General features: G+C 41.6%; 1 protein-coding gene across 2 annotated transcripts in view; it reads right to left on the bottom strand.

The window, feature by feature from the left end:
* The window catches only part of Dtnbp1 (dystrobrevin binding protein 1), a 115,788-nt gene that overhangs the window by 6,017 nt on the left and 89,459 nt on the right, over nucleotides 1–20,312 (bottom strand). Inside the window, exon 8 of one of the 2 annotated variants that reach the window (XM_027948187.3) lies at nucleotides 1,990–2,163. In XM_027948187.3, the coding sequence (XP_027803988.3) occupies nucleotides 1,990–2,163 (174 nt within the window). The remainder of the gene's footprint in view (nucleotides 1–1,989; nucleotides 2,164–20,312) is intronic. The other variant, XM_027948188.3, reaches the window with a different exon arrangement.

Raw genomic sequence — 20,312 nt, forward strand, 5'->3', positions numbered from 1 at the left:
TGCCCTCATAAGACACCAAGGTGCATGCCCCCACAGTGAGGTGGCAGCTAAGCCAGGACACCAGAAGCCACGTACAGCCCTCCAGTACTGGAAGGAATCCACTTCTGCTATTTTGGTCACCCAGTCCACAGCATCTGCCATGATAGTGTCCTGACAGGATAAGCAGCCTGGAGGGAGCCTCTCTTTCCTCCCCAAGGAGCCAGGCAGCTGCTCTACTCAGCACCTGGGCACCTAAGCTGGGCAGTCTGACTTTCTAGGTCAGTGGGTGAAACGGGAAGAAGCTGACCAGGGAGCTAGAGAAGTCACACTCCAGACCCCGTCCCATCAGCTCCAGTGTGGAAAGCACCAACTGTGTCACTGATCACCCATTTCCGTTAGCACAGCCTGAGGCACCCAAAAGAGCTATAATCTATTCTCTCTACATCACTTTCCTTCATTCATTTCTTTATCCTCTCCAGGAGGGGACAGGGAATTGGATGTCAAAGAAGAAACAAAGCCAGACAGAGGGGGCATGGTGGGGGTGGGGCACTGAGAGATCTGGATAGGAACATCTCCAGGAGGTGCTGAGGTGCCCAGAGGGACAGGGAAGCACACGCTCTCTTCCACGTGCCCTGGGCAACAGGCTCTGGGACCATGGCACCTGCTGGAGGGAACACAAGTTGCCGGAAGTCACTGCCCTGCCTACCTGGCCATTGCTCCTGGGGCAGCCAGTGGAAGGAGTCCTGTGTCCTCACTTCCACCCTGGCTGACTTATTCATTTATGCATATGGATGTCTCACAGCACTGATTAAAGAGGTTAAAAAAAAAATCTAAATGTTCAACCAGGGAATTGATTAAATACAGTGGGCCCTCCATAACCTCATTCTCCACAATCAACCTCAGGTGGAAAAATGTAGATAGGCCTCCAATGGGTACATCTGCACTGAACCATACAGATTTTTTTTTCTTGACATTATTCTCTAAACAACATGGTACAACTCTGCACACAGCAGTCACTTATATCCTAGGTAACCTGACATGATTTAAACCTCAAGATGATTCCAGAGGAATGCACAGGTTATATGCAAATAGTACACATTTTATGTAAGAGACTTGAGCATGCACAGATTTTGGCAGTGTGTGTGTGTGTGGGGGGGGTCTTGGGACTGATTCCTCATGGATAGTGAGGGGCCATGTTAGGATGCATCCTGATGATGAATATGTACCTTTTAAAACACATCCTTTCAAATAACTTTTTTTTTGTTCCCCAGGATTGAGTCCTGAGGCCTCATGCATACTAAGACTCTCTCTCTCTCTCTCTCTCTCTCACACACACACACACACACACACTTTCTCTCTCTCTCTCTCTCTCTCTCTCTCTCTCTCCCAGCTACATGTCCAGTCCTCAAAGAATTTTTAATAATACTGGAGGCTGAATCCAGAGGATTACGAGTTCAAAGCCAGCCTGAGTAACTTAGTGAGACCCTGTCTCAAAAAAAATTTTTAAAAGAGTTGAGGATGTAGCTCCATGGATTCCTGCCTGGATTCAATCCATAGTACCAGGAAAAAAAAAGTCAAGATACAAAGCCACGTAGATGTATAGCTTGATACCAATTACAAATAGACTCATGAACAAAGTCCAAAAAGAACAACACTAAAATATTAATAGATCTTACCCTATGCTATAGAATTATGAATAATTTGTCTTTTTCATTCTAAAAAAGTGTTTTTCTGGCTAAAGGTGTGACTGTAACTCAGCATGGTCTGCCCTGTGCTAGGCCCTAGACTCAATCCCCAGCACTGCAAGGAAAGCAATTTTCTTTCTTTCTTTCTTTCTTTCCCTTCAAATTTTGTATGAGCATAATTGGTTTGTAATTTTAAAAGGTTATTTATTTTTGAAATCTTCAACTAGAACCTAGAACTGGAAGAACAAGGGCAAGATGGATATGGCCTGATCTCGATGCTTGGATTTCAGGGTCTATTACTAGAAAGGGACTTCCAAGGCTTTACCCGCAAGTGCCAGCTCACCGCGCCTCTCTGCGATCTGCAGGTACCCCGTGGAAAGGTACTGCTCCATGTCCTGCTGGAAGGCTTCCTCAAAAAACTTCTGCCGCTCCTTCAGCTTCATTTGCTGGGTGTGCTCCATTTCCAGGACCTTCTGCGTGTGCTCAGCATCCAGTTCAGCTGGGGAAGCAGAATGACTCTGTTAGGGCTGAAAAGGGACTAGATGGGAAACAGTCACCCTCCCTCGTGTGGACAGTGCTCATGGCTTTGAGGTGGGCTGGCACCTGACTGCACAGACAGTTCCTCTTTGCCCCAACCTCTCTGCTGCACTTGGTCTTCACTGATCCCTGATGGAATGACCCTTCCCCTGCAAAACCCACTCTTCAGAGATAAGCGGCTGCTCATGTTTCAGGACCTAATGCTCAGGTAATCCTTGGGCTAACTCAAGTGGAATCTGTGGCTCTGTCCTGAACAAGCTGCATCACTGTGTTCAAACTTTTGTAGATGATTTATAAATTATAATATAAAAGGTAAAATCCTGGAGTTCCTGAAGGACTGTGATGTACTCATTTTAATATCTTGTAACCAAGCTCAGTGCCTGGTGATAGTAGGCACTCGAATATTAAGAGTAAGAATGTATTAATGGAATGCTCTTCAGTCTTAAAAAGGAAGGAAATTCTGACACAGGCTACAATGTGGATAAACCTTGGAGCCTCTGAACCTTTACACCAAGTAAAATAAGCCAACTGCAAAGAGATAAGTGCTGTCTGATTTCCCGCTCTGTGAGGTGCCTAGAGTAATCAAATCCAGAGACAGGGTAGAATGGCGGTTTCAAGAAGGTAGAGCGAGGGAGGAATGGGAAAGTGTTTAATGGTACAGAGTTTTAATTCTGAAAAGAGCCTTGGAGATATAGGGTGGTGATTGCTGCACAACACTATGAATGCATTTAATACCACTGACTGTGCACTTAAAATGGGTAAGAAGATGAACTATTATACCTATTTCACTGCAATAAAAAAAAATTGGAAAAAAAAATGTAGCCATTGTGGTATGTTAGAGAGTGTGTTGGCCTGGCTTTGCTGTTTCTCAAACACATAACCTAGCTAATAAGTCAGCTAACCTTTCTCATCTGAAATCTGGGATAAACATATTAACCCAGTTTTGGTATGAAATGAACTAACGTGGAAGAACTTCAGAACAAAAGTGAACGGCAGCCCTTCAAATTAGGCCTGAGTCAGTAACAGGCAGAAAAACTACTAAATGACCAACCTTAATGAAGAATCCCAGTATACCAGCTGATAAATATTTCCTTGGGGTTTGACCTTTCCTCAAGCCACATATGGAGAATATAAAAATGACATCGGGGCCATTATTCACCCTGTTTGGGTCAAGAGTTATTTCTAGACTATATGAAGTACAAAGGGCTTTGGGACCTTAAGCCCTATGTACTTCACACAGGGTTTGGGCAGGATCCTAAGGTCACCCAGACCTCTGCTCCCTGATGTGCTGGCCCTGCATAAGCCCCAGGACTGTGACTGTGCTGGATTTGAGCCCTGTGACTTCACTAAAGGGGGAGTGTCTGAGTGAGGCTGATCCACCCAGGCTTTCCTAGAGGACAGGACTTTTCCTGGACAGAGAGAAGCCCAAGAAGGATTTGACACGGGGCCATTCTCAGTTGCTGGTGCTGACCATGGTGGGTCCATGTGGCCGGTATTATGTGGCATCCAGGGTCTGAGAGCCCTGGTGCCACAACTTTGAGGGGAACTGGGACTCTGGCAACAACCTGCATGAGCTGAGAGCAGGTTTTGCTCCATGGCCTCCAGAAAGACACACTCTGGGACACCCTCACTCCAGTCCCATGAGACTGCAGGCAGAGAGCCCAGTCAAACCGGGCCTGGACTTGGAGCCTAGGCTGGGAGCTGCAACCTTTGTACTATTTTCAGTGGTTCAGTCTGTGGTGATTTATTACACAGCAATGTGGCATTTTCCTCCAACAATCTGTCGGTAGGAACTCCAGCCCCTGCCTGGCTCTGGGTGGCTGAAGACCCTAGAAAGGCACTCGAGTTCTTTTATTCCAGAACTCAAGGTTTCAGAACACCTACTCTGGGGTGACACTGTGCTTGGCGGAGTTCAGCAAGAGGGCAGGGCGACTCCAGAACCTCTAGGTATCAGCACAAAGTTTCAGCAGCCTGACCGTCCTGGGGAGAACAGGGCCCAGTGATGCCCCCTCTAGCACACCTCTGGGGAGTGTCAACATCTTCTGAATGTTAGTAAGTGGTTTTTAACAAAACAGCAGATCATAAAATGAACAATGGCCTAAAAGGCCCCATGCAATCTGCCTTTGTCCCCCACACCCCTCAATTTCCTACCACTACAACTCCTGAGCACAACATATTCCTATATACATGACAAACCTGAAAACTCAGTTTATTTTGTTTGCTTGTTTATTTTGGTACCAGGGATTGAATTCAGGAGTGCTTAACCACTGAGCCATATCTCAAGCCCTTTTAAAAAACATTTTTTTTTTTTTAAATTTTGAGACATGATCTCGCTTAGTAGCTTAAGATCTCATGAAGTTGCTGAGGCTGGCTTTGAATTTGGGATACTCCTACCTCAGCCTCCTGAGCTCTGGGATTATAGATATGTGCCACTGTGCCTGGCTGGAATTTTTTTTTTTTTTTAATCTCAAATCAGGGATGGTGTCTAATTATTGGAATATTCTGGATTATTTTCTTTACTGTAATCTATGCAAGGAATACAAATTAGTGTTACCTGAAGCAACACAACTAGGAGGGCAAACTCCTTAATTACATATAATGACCTACATGTTTCCTCGGTATGTTCTCCTCATACTGTTAACAGCTCGTGTGTGCCCTACATTTCTGGGTCATCTTCCACCTCCCATCTGTGTTTATAGGAAGATGGTCTGTCACAGAGGAAGGAACACAGGTTTGTGAGTCAGTCCCAAGCTGGGTCCTGTCCTTTTAACAAAACGCTGGGTCTCCTGTCACATACCCTCAGGGACACCATAGAAGGTGGTTCTGTGGGAGCTACCCCTGCACCTCTACCTCAAGCCATGTCCAGGCACCACGGTGCTTTTCTGATTAGAGGATCTCAGCATACCCTGAAGTTCTGGGGAAGTGAGGCAGCTCTTGGCCAGTGGGTGAGAGAGGTCAGTGTATCCAACCCTGGTCTCCCTTGATTCAGTGGTATGATTCCAAGATGCCCTCTCAAAACTTCTTGAGACCCTGGAGTCATGGCAAATGCTCACTGGTTCTTCAGCACCTTCAAGAATGCGTCCTTTAGTTGGTTTCTCCTTCCTCTCACTCTCCCCATGACCTCCCTCCTACCTTCTGGGAAGCCTCCCAAACCACCCACCTGCATGGAAATCCCTGCTGCTCCAGAGGCCCAAGGTAAGGATCCACCTCTACTATAAATAATTTCACCTGAGTTGCAAATGAGATTAAAAACACCTATTTATGAAGACTGTAGACAAGATCAGGTGAGACACATATGTGAATCACCAGGGACACATCAGCCAATAGCTGAGTGCTAACATTAAAACCAGCAATATGATATGAAATGTTAATAAGAACTAAACTAGAGTATACAGTGAAAAATCACCCTTTGAGCCCCACTCAGATATTTAAGAATGAGTTACCTTTCAGTGGCTTAATAAATCTGCAAGGAGTTTAGAGTGAAATCAAAAGAAAAAAATGAGTGGAGGAAGATGCCTTTTCACTGTTTCCCTTTAGCTGTCAATGTGTATGCCTCGATGCATTAGACTAAGTCACCCCTATGTTTCAAACACTTCAAAGTTCAGCTAATCTGCTTTAAAAAATAATTCCAGAATAAGAAGCTCATTATCAAAGAGCAATGCAGAAATTATCAAAGGGGTTTTAATTAAAGAATATCTTGTTTGACTGAATTTTGATTTTCTATAGACATAACTTGAAGACATTTCATTTTTCTCAAGACTACTGTTTCAAAACTGTGTCATGGTTCTGAATTATTGGCCCCACAGATTTTTATCTTAATTTTTTTTATAGTGGAATAAAAATCCAATCCTGCCTCAACCCTCATGGAAGCTGGGGATGGTTTGGATTAGGGAACTTAAAATAACTTTTAAAAAGAAGAAAGAAAAAAATCACTCTTTGAAGTATTAAAACATGTTGTTCCTTAGGTGAAACATCTCCACTGTCCCATGAGGGCTCATGCTTCATTTCAGAGCTCCTCTTGCACCTCAGAGCCGGCCTACACCAGCTCTATGGTTCCAGCTACGCCTTTAGCACAATGAAAAAGCACGCAGCACCGCTTCTAAAGCCGAGAGAGAGTCCCTCTCTGCCCTCCATGCTGAGGACACTCAGATGGTGCCGTGCCCTGAAATCAGCCTTTACACTGATGTCAAGAACCATCAGACAGGTGTGGTGCGCATACCTGTAATCCCGGAGGCTCAGGAGGATTGCAAGTTTAAAAGCCAGCTGTAGCAACTTAGCAAGGCACTGACCTACTCAGTGAGACCCTGTCTCTAAATAAAATACAAAAGAGGGCTGGGGGTGTGGCTCAGTGGTTAAGTGTCCCCGAGTTTGATCCCTGATACCAAAACAAAAACCCAAACACCACCACCACCAAAAACCACAAAAGAGAAACCACCATATTTGGTGCAGTGAGATAATGGAAAGATACCTGATGACATGTTCACATAGTAGATGTCATTTATTACACTGAGGAAAACCAGACAAACACAAAGACTTAAAGAATTTCAACAAATAGTTTTAAGATTAAAAAGAAAGAAAAAAAAATCCGAAGATGCAATAGCTTGTCCCCAAGGAGCCCAGGTCTGTGTTTCTCTTTATTTCAACTCCAGATCACTACTGAGGATTTATCTGACTACAATTTCCATGTTAGCTACCAGTATCAATTTCAAATAGACAGTTACAGCAAAAACATTCCATTACTAATACAGATGACCTGATCAGTTCTCATTATAGGTTTTAATGGGCATAGGGTGACACAAGACATGTGAAATTAAAAAAAAAAAAAAAAAAAGTCCACCATGTTCACTATAGGAACCACTTCCACCCAAGGAAGCTCCTGAGGGGGCCTGAGATCTGCTAAGAGAGGTTCTAATGACAGAGTGGTCCCCAACACTGCCAGCAGAGAAGAAATGGACTGTATGAAGGAGACCAGGACTAGCCTCTCTGATGAGGGCTGATGAAAATATCTTCAACCCAAAACTTAAAAAGAGAAACAGTAAACATCTTATTAAATGTGAATTGAGAAAAATGTGGTGAATCTTTAAAGATTAAGACCCTTTTTTCATTCAAGACAATAAAGACTAAGAACAAACTTCTAAAAACCTATAATTTAAATATTTATAATCTAATGTTTTTATATTGAGTTAGGGAATTTGTGACACTAAAATACACGTGACAAGATCAAGAGAGAATTGTGAAATCTCTATACTTTCCACATTTCTAATACAAATAGATAAATCTTTCTAAACTGACAAAAACTACAAATAAGCTGACAAATACATAACCATTAAAAAAAAGCACACTAAATTCTGTCATTATGTCAGAGTTTAAAAGATGGTATCTACTCATTTTTATGCCAGCTATTTATATTTAATAGGTTTTTGATGTATGAGTAATGCATGGACACCATAGAAAACTTTTATCCATAAGAAAAGCAAAATCAATGTAAAAATGTATCCGAAGTCAACATAAAAACACATGGCCATGACTAGCAATTTAGTGTATGCTTTCCAGATTTATTTTTTCTTAGGCCGAAGTATACAAAATTTCAATATTCAATTTTTAAAAAGGTTTCTACTTTAAAATAATTATAATTTCACAGCATGTGGTCAAAAAATGTACATTTTGGGCTCTGGATGTCAGCGGTAGAGCCTGTGCTTATTAGCATTCAAGGCCCTGGGTTCTTAATACCAAAACAAATGTGCATTCTGAGCCTCCCTGACGCCAATGTTACCAAAATCAAGAAAGTGACATAGGATCAACCCGCAGAGCTCCTTCAGACTTCACCCATCACAAGGACTGAGTGTGTGCATGGTTCCTGCATGCAGTTTTGGCATGTGTAGCCTCGGGTAACTACCACAACTGAGATAATCAACTGTGCCATCACAAGACTCTCTCGAGTTTTCCCATGCCACCCGCCCCAAGCACTCATCTGTTCTCCAAATCTATAATCATGTCATTTCATAAATGTCACATAAAGAGAATCATGTGGCATATCTCTTTTGAAGAGATATGGCTTTTCTCACTCAGTATGACTTTCCGAGGGTGTATGCAAGTGGTTGCACATACTGAAAACTTGTTCCTTCTTCCTGCTGTAAATTTCCTGGTATAGATGTAGCACAGTTTGGTGAGCCATTCACCCACTGAAGGACTTATGGCTGGATTCCAGCTTTGGGTTGTTAGGAATACAGCTGCTATGAACATGTGCACAAGGTCCTGAATGAAAATAAGTAATGTCTCAGAGACAAATGCCCAGGGGAGCAATCACCTGGGTCCTGTGGTAACTTCTCCTTCAGTTTTGAAAGGCAGTGTCATGCTATTTTCCAGACAGCCTACTTTATTTCACATCCTGTCATCTGTGTGGGAGTGATCCAGTTTCTATGCTCCTTGACAGCACTTAGTGGGACCTACTCACTGAAACAGAGAGAATCTTCTTTTCCTCCTCCTCTTAGAATATCAGAAACAAGTCTTGGTTTCCTCTTAAATATTTTTGAAATTTGCTTTGTTTCAAAAGGTACTTTCAGTTCTTGAGAAAATTTCTTTTTTTTCCCCTCCCTAATTACTTTCCTCTATGTCTAGGCCTAGCATAAATTTTAGAAAAAAATGTATCCAGAAATTGAAGACTTGTTGGATGACAAAATATACAGCATATCCTTCTAGTTTTAAAACCCACATTTTCTGCAGTTTTGCCATTTAATAATCACATTTTCCTCCTACTTTAGTTTCCAAAATAAAATACTAAACCATTTTTATTTTAAAGTTTACCCAACCTTCTTCCTTCCCCTAACTTAACAAATGAGTACAAATTATCTCATAAGAGACTTTTAAATAATATTTTTCTGGAACTAAGATTTTTTAATACATATATTTAACAATATCTACTTCTGTATCCTGTGTTTCTAAAGCTTTTAGAAGTTTTATATCTATAGTCCTTGATAAGTTGTTTCTGGACTTGGGATGTGGCTCAGCAGCAGAGCACATGCCCAAGTCCCTAAGTGCAATCCATAGCACCACAAAAAGTAAATAAATTAGTTTCCAAGACAGACACAATTATTTTACTCCATATATTATACTATTTCAATGGTTATTCTAAGGTACTAGCCCTTATTCCTCAGAATTCGTATTTGGGTGGTGGGTGGGGGAGGACCCTGTAAATCCTAAAGTTAACACATTGTGTGTGTGTGCGTGCATACACACACAAATATATACACAGTGCTGAGGACTGAACCCAGGGCTTCACACATGCTAGGCAAATGCTCAACCACTGACCCATAGCCCCTGCCCAAGTTAGTACATTTGAAAAAAAGAAATTATTTTTTACAGAAATTCACCCTCCTTGTGCACGCACACGTGCGCGCGCACACACACACTCATACGCATTTATCAAGCACCAATTGACCTTATTCCTTATTTTATTTCTTTTACATGCATCTAAGAAAACATGATCCTTACCCAAAAATTCAGTAGATGAGAATAACGGCAAGTTTTTGCAGTCAGAGTAAATAACTTCTACACCACAAAGAACTCATTGTGCTCTCCCCGAGTTGTTCAGCACTGTTCGGGGCTTAGGAGTAGCTACTGGAAGTGCTGTTTCCTAATCCATGCCACAGGAAACATTAGTCTAGTATCTAAGCTTCCGGAACACTTTTTAAACTTCTACCGATTATTCTGAAGGAAATGACCACTACTGAGTATTAGCAAAATGTACGCTGCAGAAATACACTGTGAACAACAAGGTTTAGACGGTAGGACAGAATGCCCCCATCCCTGTGCTTTCTCTCTCAGAAGGGTCAGGGCAGCTTAGAGGACCTGGTCTGGCTGCAGGCTGGAGGAAGGCTGTTGGCCTGAGCACACCAGTACTGTGAAGCCTCAGATTCCTCATCACTAAGAGGCTGCAGGTTGGACAATGGTCGCTTCCAGTTCTTAAATGCTCAAATTCCATTTTTACTTTCTTTTGATTGGGCCAGGAAAAGGATCCTATTTATGGCAACCTTCAGTGGGTATCAGATTAACATTAAGAAATTTGGACTTTTTGAATTAGAGTGTGACATTTCAAGAAAATCTGGTTTAACTATTAGCAAAATAATACTGAAGGTATTGTTGCATTTATCTCCCCCCCCCCCTTTTTTTGGTTGATTTTTGTTTAAAAAATAGGGGCAGGGCTGGGGATGTAGCTTACTAGTAGAGTGGGTTCAATCCTCAGCCCTGTAAAAACAAGCAGTACACCAAAAACCAACCAAACAAAAACACAATTAAGACCCAATAGTTTGAAATTACTAGATGGGTGAGAAATGTGCTCAATATGCCACAGAGGGGCTATGGTTATAGCTCAGTGGTAAAGTGCTTGCCTAGCTCGTGTGAGGCCCTGGGTGCAATTCTCATCAAATAAACAAATAAATAAATAAAATAAAGGTACATCCATCTGCCACAGAGGCTTCATGAGTTCTAGCCTGTTCAAGATGTATCAACTCAAACTGGGAGGTTAACTGTAGGGCTTGGTGGCTTGCAATGACATCAGGTGGCATCAAGACTGCTATACTTTCTGCAGGGGATCAAGATACAACCAAACGGATAATTTGAGTAGATTTAAAACAGTGGTTCAACTCCAGTTGAGAATGCTATGTTGACAAAAGATAATTTTTATAGAAGCAGTATACAAAAATGCGGTATAAGTAAGATAATAGGAACATATCACGTGAGCCAGGTCTGGTGGTGCACATGTGTAATCCCAGCTCCTTGGGGGCTCAGGGAAGAGAACTCCAAGTTCAAGACCAGCCTGGGCAACCTAGCAAGACTCTGTCTCAAAACAAAAAAATAAAAAGGGCTGTGGCCCAGTGGTAGTGCACCCATGGGTTCCATCTCTAGGACCCCAGTATATTACTTCATAGCACTACATTATAAATATAGCATCAAGTAGAATTTTTACAACCAAAACTTTCTAGCAATCAACATTCTGAGTTTCAACACTCTGATAACTTAAGGCATTAACACATTTTAAAAGCTTTCTGATTATAAATTTTTTAGTACATTGGTAAGCACCAATGGACAAAAGATTCGAATTAACTAAAACTTCCCAACTTTGATAACCTGGTGTGCTGCTTATTTAAAATAAAAATTACATGTGTTTTGGCAGGGCTGCACCTGCTATGGAATGAGTGGCCATTCAACACAATGTGTAAGACAGATCACATCCAAGGTGCAAGTCAATATTTTGTTTCTAAATTCTACACTTAAAAAAAAACAACCAAAGCTCTTCCTATTTCTTATATCTGGAAGGAAGGGATGACTTTTTGCCAACAGAAAAGTCTAGGTCACAATATCAAAAGCATCCCTTTGCTCCTGAGATTTAATTTTAGTATCCGAGTGGTATTGATGGGATTTTTCTTTATAAGAATTCTTATTTTAGGCTGGGGCTATAGCTCAGTAGTAGAGTGCTTGCCTAGCACATCTGAGGCAGTAGGTTTGATCTTCAGCACCACATAAAAAATTAAGCTATTGTGTCCATGTATAACTAAAAAAAAATAATAACAATAATAATAAAGAATTCTCATTTTTATGGTAATGGTGATTCCAAAGAGCATTTTGAGAAAACTCCCCAAACTCAACTCACATGCCTGTGCCAAGAGACTTGGAGGCAGAGGGAAAGGGGGAAAGGCAACAACATACAGTACCTTTCAATGTGAGGCCAAGTTGATTAGATAGTAAAACCCTGCTGGATGGCAGCTGGGCCTATGCAACAGTTTGGGGTTTGCTGGGTTTTTGAACATGAGAGAAGAACATATGAGATTTAAAGTTTAATTTTTTTTAGGGGGGGGAGGGGGGGAGAGGGAGAGAGAGAGAGAGAGAATTTTTTAATATTTATTTTTCAGTTACACAACATCTTTGTTTGTATGTGGTGCTGAGGATCGAACCCGGGCCGCACGCATGCCATGTGAGCGCGCTACTGCTTGAACCACATCCCCAGCCCTAAATTTTCATTAATTTTTACAACTTTATGTATTTTTTGTCTTATTTCCTCAAGAACAAGCAACCATTAACAATGTAAACTAATTCTGACAGCACCCCTGCACATCTAAGGGGGAAATAAGCTTCAGATGCCATCTGTGAGTCTGCCAAAAAATAAAATGCAGTCCATGCTGGGCTCCATGGCAGCACACCGGGGTTCAAATCTTCGCACCAGAAGAAAAAAATGCAGTTATACAAATAACACCACTTACCACGCTGTTTGATCCAAAGATCTGAGGGGCTATAATTTGAGCATTTCTATCACAGAAACAACATTGATTTTCTTCTTTTATAAAGGAGACCCAAAATGCCAAAGTCCAGAAAAAGGCTGGCTATATGTGGCCACCAGGTGAGGTGGATGTGGCCATCCTTTGGCTCAGCCCTCCTTATTCTGGCACCCCAGTGCCCATGTGGCTCTCTCCACCTGGAGCTATTTTCCTGCTCTCTCTAGGCTGAATTTTTATTTTATTTTTTAGGTGCTAAGAATCCAGAATCTCATGCATGCTAGGCAAGGTAGCACTATCTTTTTACCTAGTATTTTATATCAGCTAGTTGTGGACCAAGTCCAAGTTCCTTTCAACTCTTCAGAGCCAGATTCTGAGGTTTAGCATCTATCTGCCAGGGACATTAGCATTTTAATAGGACCCTGTAGAATCAGGAGGCCTTTAAAGCTCAAGGAATAAAGCTACAGTAAGGAATCACTTTATCTTTTGGGGCAGGGGCTCTGGTCCCTTGACAACTGGAGCCAGTGCCTGACTTCCACAATTCACGTCCACTTCCAGGACAGTTCCTGTGCAAAGGGGAAGGAACCTAAGAACACACACCATCTGGTTCCCATTCCACCAGGGAGCTCTAGGAAATCCAAGGCATAGTTAGGATTTCATATTAGCTTGATGATTATCAACATTAATAATTTTTTTTGGAAGTACAGAGTTTATAAAGGCAAAACTCACTAGAACGACTGAGGCACATAGAGGTTAAACGTTCATAATTTCATGTTAGATTTCTTTGGACCATCTCACTGGAAAACATTTATAAACATCAAAAACAGTCACCTTTAGACGTCTTCACTCATACTGCCTTGATTTCAAATTAAGTTGCCCAAATACTAAAATCAAAGACAATGACCTTCAAACCTTTCAATTTAAGAGTGGATATACTTATTTTGGCAATTCACTGAGAAAATATGCGACTATAAAAATAGCACTTTATCACTGCTGTCGTGTATTTAAAAAATAATAAAATCAATAAAAGATAAAAAAGGCAAAATCCATCAAAAAAGCACTTTTTATAGCTTTGAGTTTGATTCCCCATATTTACATACATTTCAAAGAGAATACTGAATATATTTACAACAAAAAATTTATCACATAAGCCACAAGCTCAACATGCTTTGAGAGTTCAAGACCCTCATTATAAATGTCCTCATGCCACCAGTGGAAAATACTCTGCCTCTCAAAGGTTCAGAGATAGTTATAGCTCAACATGCTTGAAAGCTGATCATATCTGTTGGAACCTCATTATTTCCAGAAAATATTTTAGAAGTGGAGATTTATCACTTTTAATTATAAGCTGTTAAAGGCTTATGAATGAGTTACTTATGAATAAATCAGTGTTATGAACGACTGCCCAAGTCCCCTCCTGCCTTCCACTGTGAGCCCTTCACTGCCAGCAATGAGACTGGGTGGGAGATAGATCCTGCCTCCCCTAGGCATCTTGGTGTGCAGATGCCCCTGGAGTGGCCCTGCGTGCATGCAGAGGGAGAAGCTGCGTGGAGAGGGACATGCAAGGGCTCTCCAGGTGGGGCTGGATGTGCATCAGTCTGTTCTCACTTCCTGAAACTTCACCCCTTGGAGGTTTGTATGCTCTAACGTGTCCCTTTTCAGCACATAGACAACTACTGCCTTTGGGGTCTCTGAGAGAATCCTAGCAGCCAAATCTAATGTAAATTAGTTTGTCACGCTTGCTTTCTTCCTAACCCTTCTTTCAGATTAACTTTTGTATAGACGGGGTGGGGCATAGAAAGCAATGCCTTTCGAGAGAGGAGCAGCCTTGGTGGGGACCTCTATAGCGGACTCTATCCAACATGAAAGTATTGATGTCTGACAGAAAGAGAAACCAGAATGTGAAAAAGACAAATGAAGCGTCAAGGGTACATTGTTCCTCATTCAAAATTGTGTTCAGAGATTATTCTCCCTCTTCTCTTCTTGCCTTCTCCTGGATCCTCACATACACTGTGGACAGTAAAGACCTTCGTAAGAACAGCTTAGAAGCTAATCCACTAGTCAGGAAATACCTCCATGAAGCCGCTTTCGCAGCTATAAATGAATGGCACACGGCCAACACCCAATGATCTCCAAACAAGCCCTGCCCCAGCTCCACAGCTGTACCCAGCACACTTCCACTCACCTCTGCATCCCAGTCCTGCCGTTCCTTTCCCTGCTCAACTAGGGAAGACTCAGACTTATTGCCCTCCACACTCAGATACCTGGTGCATCTTCCCTGCTGCCACACACCTGCCCTTTCTTTTCTCCACTAGATGCTAAGTCTTTCAACATGGTACCTTTGGCAGTGGTCACAGCACCGTGCTCAGTCAAAGTCTGATGGATACACTGGTAACAATTACAAAAGGGACGCAGAATAAAACGCAAACATCAGGAGCAAGGGAAGGCCAGTCACAAGAGTGCATGACAGGCCTTCAACTTAACTGCCTGATCATAGAGTTGCAGGAGGCAGTCACAGTGTTGCAGATATTTGAGGTGCAGTAATGCAGAAGACAAACAGCAGCTGACAGGAAACAGCAGCACAGCTGACAGGAAACACCAGCATGCCATTATATCAGCCAAGAACAAACAGTATAATCATCAAGGCCAAAAGTGGGAGCAAGGAAGTGGGTACCATTGCCTCCAGGGGCATGCAGTGGATAAATGACATCACATTGGCCCACATAATCAGTGCAGCACATATCCCCAAACACCTGCCCTAACAAGAGTGATTTCAGCTCAAAAGTGCCATTACCGAGGACTTGGGAAATGTTGGCCAGGTGACCTGTAACACATTAAAAATGATACTCCAAAAATAATAAATCATTACTAAATGACAAATAAAATGCAGCCTTTGAATTGCTCCCCAAAATTCATGTTCACAAAACAATGCTGTGACCCTTTCTTGGGGCCGGCAATAACTGCAACTAGGCAGAGATTGAAGGTTGTGGAGAGTGTATTAAGATGGCACACAACTTGGAAGAGGAGATTTATCCGTTGTTCAACAAAAAGGTCACACATAGGAATCTCTTGCTATGACAGAAATTCTCTTGTAACCTGTTTGTTACAAGAAGAGTATAACTTATAAACTGAGCTAAATACTCCTAAAATAAGACTCTCTGTGATGTGACAGTGTCATATGAACTTTCCTGATACATCAGATATTCCTTAAAATGAAGATTGGCCATCAATCCCAAACACAGGAATAAATTATTTCTTCAGTTCTTCATGGTCTTTCACAGTTCTAGGCACAAAGTAGGAAGTCAAAGGTGACTGTGAAATGAGATGATGATTAATTACAAGACAGGGTGAGGAGGCACAGCAATCAGAAAATATCCATTCAGGAAGAAAGTTTAGTCAAAGCCAAAATAGAATTATTTCATCACTTCAATCTTTTTATATATGATCATAAGCAGGAAAGGGAGAAAGAAAACCTCTTACCAACTGATGAAAAATAGCTTTCCTGAAAATTAAGTAAAATAAGGCAAGCTTACTTTACAGAGTTTGTCAAGTATCAAGAACATTACTTTGTAATATTTGCAAATCCTTGAAACAATGTTGGCATATAAACAAAATCCTAGATTACAATACAAGATTTTTAGACAATTTAAAACACAAAGTTCACATTATGCAAGATGGTAGCATACAAGACAAAGTTTGTTTTAAATTCAGATAAGATGAAATCACAGACTGCTCCATAGAGATGATGAGTGACAAGTGATTTGTTACGGGAGTCCTAGGCCAGAGCAGATCGCACTTCTCGAGTCCCTATAAACCAGCTCCAGCCACTTACCCCAGATCAAATGGAAAAAAGTAATGGTGAAATTCAGGAAGGAAATTTATTCAATATAGCTATACTAGGAAGACATGGGGATCATGCATCCTTGGCCCTGTCTTCGAGGAGGCTGACACACCTTCAGGTTTAAACAGGGGAAGAGCAGGACAGGAGCAAGAGGTCTGCAAGATTAAAGAGTTTTGGCCAAACTGTGGTCTGGTTGAGCATTATCTTAGGTCTGGTTTTGGGAGACTCCCTCAGGCCATTATTGCTTGAGGGGCAAACCAGTTCTAAACACGAGATGACTGCTCCTGCTCAGGTGGCCAGCCTCGGTTCCCCTCATGGGGCGGCGGCTCCCACTTAGCCTCATCCATCCTTGGTGATCTGCCTGCAAAGACTCCACTATTCCTGGAAAGTGTAGAGCAATGACTGGAGACTCCCGGGCTCCACTCCAAGCAGGACCTGCACAGGCGGTTATAAAAGCTGGCAACTGAATGTCCCTCCAAATCTTGAAAACACCCAGGTTACTCTGAATGTCTTCAGCCTTGAAGTGGGAGGATTTCCAGCCATGAATGAACACCTTAAACAATTACCATGCCTAAGTGGAGAGCTAAGCAGGAGTCTGACCCAGAGTCTAAAGGTAATAAAGGAGATCCAGATGCAAAATGAAGGTGGAGATGCCAAACTTTATCCTGCTTGTTATAGGAGCTTCAGCCACGAACATAAATATGAATGAGAAAATATATTTTTCCTACCCTCCAGAAGGGTGTACACAAGGGATAAGATATTTTCCAATTTACTAGAATCTCTTAATTTTGATAATCATAAAGGTTCTACATTTACCACTTAGGACATTAAACTAAATAAAATGATCCTACAAAGGAATTTCAATATCATCTTCTAGTTTTGATTTTTGTAGCAACATTTCATTTACCACTCTTCCTCTGTAATCTAAATCAAGAAATTCTCTTCATATATTTCATGAAACTGATAGAAAAAGGAAACACGTCCCTAGGTATCAATTTCACACACAGAATGAAAAGCACTTAGTAAAAAAATGTAGGTTTTAGTTTTCTAAGCAAGATGCTTCTCACCATTAGCTTAGAAATCCCAGTGTTTTCTGCTGTACTTTGAAATATAAAATGAATTAAAATTATTATAATTCCTTTGAGAAATGGTAATTTCTTTATTAATTTGCCAAGTCAATAAAGGATATTCTGGGGAAATCACAGAAGAGACTCTTGTGTCTGAGGGCTGAGGGTACAGCTCAGTGGTAAGAATGCTTGTGTGGCATGCTCAAGGCTCTGTGTTTGGTGCTCAGCACCTCCAACAAAAAACAAAGAAAAGAAAACCCCAAATCAAAAAGCCCCAAACTTCCCAATTAAAACAAAAACAACAAAAACGTTCCTCCATTTTGTACCTCCAAACTAAACTAAATGTCTCAAAATTATCTTTTGTGGCCACGCGTGGTGGAACATGTCATCCCATCAACTGGGGAGGCTACGGCAGGAGGATCACAAGTTCAAGGCCAGCCTCAGAAACTTAGCATGGTCTCAAAAACAAACAAACAAAAAGGCTCAGGCCAAGCACTGACTACATTCAATTCCCACTATTGCAAAAAAAGTACACAAAAGAAAAAGAAAGAAAGAAATGGCAAAATATTTCAACAGCCATCTTATTAGAGAAAATGTAGAACTGGCCAATAAACACATACAAAGATGCTCAACATCATTTGCTATTAGAGAAGTCCAAATTGAACTCACAGAGATACTGGACAGCACCCACTTCAATGGTTATGTTTACAAATCAGAAACAAATGTTGACAGAATGGGGAGACACTAGGACTCGAGGTGGGAATGTAAAATGGCAATGCCACTCTGGAAAACAGTTTGGTGTTTTCTTAAAAAACTTCAACAAAACTCACAACCTGACAATTCATCTCCTTGGAATCACCTGAGAGAAATAAAACCATATGCCCAGGCAAAGACTTCACACAGAATGTTTACAGCAGCACTGTTCATAACAGCCCCCAAATGGAACTAATCCAAATGCCCACCAACTGGGGAATGGATACACAAAATGCAATGTATATCTGCACAAAGAACACCATTCAGTCATAAAAGGAATGAAGTGCTGATACAAGCTGCAACATGGTTGAACCTCAAAACACAGCACTAGGGAAAGATGACTACATATGACACATTATTCCACACATATGAAATGTCCAGAAAAAGAAATCTCTATGCAGAAAGCTGACTATGGTTGTTTGGGGCTGGGGCTGGGAACTGGGATTGACTGTAATTGAGGAGAACAGTCCTTTCTAGGATGATGGGAATGTTCTAAAACTGATTTGTGGTGATCACTGAACAACTTTGAAAATTTACTGAATGAGCACTTAAAATGGTCAAATAGTACACCATGCATATTATACCTCAGTGAAATTATTTTTTTTTTAAATTTTTTTAAGTTGTGTATGGACACAATAACTTTATTTTATTTATGGTTTTTTTTTTTTTTATTGTGGTGCTGAGGATTGAACCCAATGCCTCACACATGCTAGACAAGTCCTCTACCACTGAGTCACAAACCCAGCCCCTCTCTCTTGCAGCCTTTAAGATTCTATCCTTATTCTGTATGCTAGGCATTTTCATTATAATGTACCTTGGTATAGATCTGTTATAATTTTGTACATTTGGTGTCCTGCAAGCCTCTTGTATTTGATTGTCCAATTCATTCTTCATGTTTGGGAAATTTTTGGATATTATTTCATTGAAGAGATTGTGCATTCCTTTGGTTTGAAACTCTGTGCCTTCCTCTATCCCAATAACTCTTAGATTTGGTCTTTTGAGGTATCCCACAGTTCTTGGATGCTTTGCTCATGGATCCTTACCATCGTCACTGTGTGGTCAACTTTATTTTCCAGATTGTATACTTTGTCTTCCTTATCTGACGTTCTGTCTCCCAAGTGATCTAGTCTGTTGGTGATGCTTTCTATTGAGTTTTTAATTTGGTTTACTGTTTTCTTCATTTCAAGGATTTCTGATTTTTTTTTCAGAATCTCTATTTCTTTCTTGAAGTCATCTTTTGCTACCTGTATTTGCTCCCTTCTCTCTTTGTTGGTGTCATCAATGGTTGCCTGTGTTTGCTCTCTTCTCTCTCAGGGTGATCAATTTTTGCCTGTATTTGCTCATTTAGGTCCTTCTTTAAATCTCAGATCATTTTCATGATCTGAACATTCTGAACTCCTTCTCGGACATTTCATCATCTGTGCTGCCCATGGGTTCTGTTATCGTGTCCTGGTTGGTTTGGGGTACTTTCCTCCCTTGTTTTTTTATGTAGTCTATGGGATTTCCTTTCTTGCAGTGTGGATCTAAGGTATTACCGTTTCTAACCTATAATCTTGTAGTATGTGTGCAGATTATCTGTATCTCACCTTGATGTTGGGCTTCTAGACCCTGTTGTTGTCTCAGGATGGGTTCTACTGCAACTATAGGTGGTGGAGGTGACTGGAGATAGCAGTGGAGGTGCCCCAAGATGGATGCAACGTCTTTCAGAGGTGGGGCTGAAAGGGTGGGCCTTACACTGGCTTTGGGATGCCTGCTCCAAGATGCAGATGCTTCTAGGCCCTGCCTGCTGTCCCAAGGTAGAGGCTACTGCATGGGGGAAGGCTATGGGGATGGCTGCAGTGTCTCAAGATGAAAGTGGGTTAGGCCTGGGCTCCCAGGTGGGGATTGGGGGGTAGACCCAAGCCTTTGTTGGGCAGGTCACCAGAGGGGCCTGAGCTCCAGCGATAGCCTGCCAGTGGTGGGATGGACTGGGGCCTACCCTCCAAATCCAGTCCCTCAATGAAACTATTAAAAACAAAGCCTCATGTGCTTGTGTAGCTCCACCTACTGTGAAGGTCTAGCATATTAAGCAATCAGAGAAATACAGAGCACTCTACGGCATTTTGCTTCTTTTCTGAGAGGCAGCCCAGTGCACAGGGTACAGATTCTGAAGCCAAGGCAGTAATGCCCACTTGCCTCAGCA

This window comes from Marmota flaviventris, chromosome 6 (assembly GCF_047511675.1).
Source record: "Marmota flaviventris isolate mMarFla1 chromosome 6, mMarFla1.hap1, whole genome shotgun sequence".
NCBI lineage: Eukaryota > Metazoa > Chordata > Mammalia > Rodentia > Sciuridae > Marmota > Marmota flaviventris.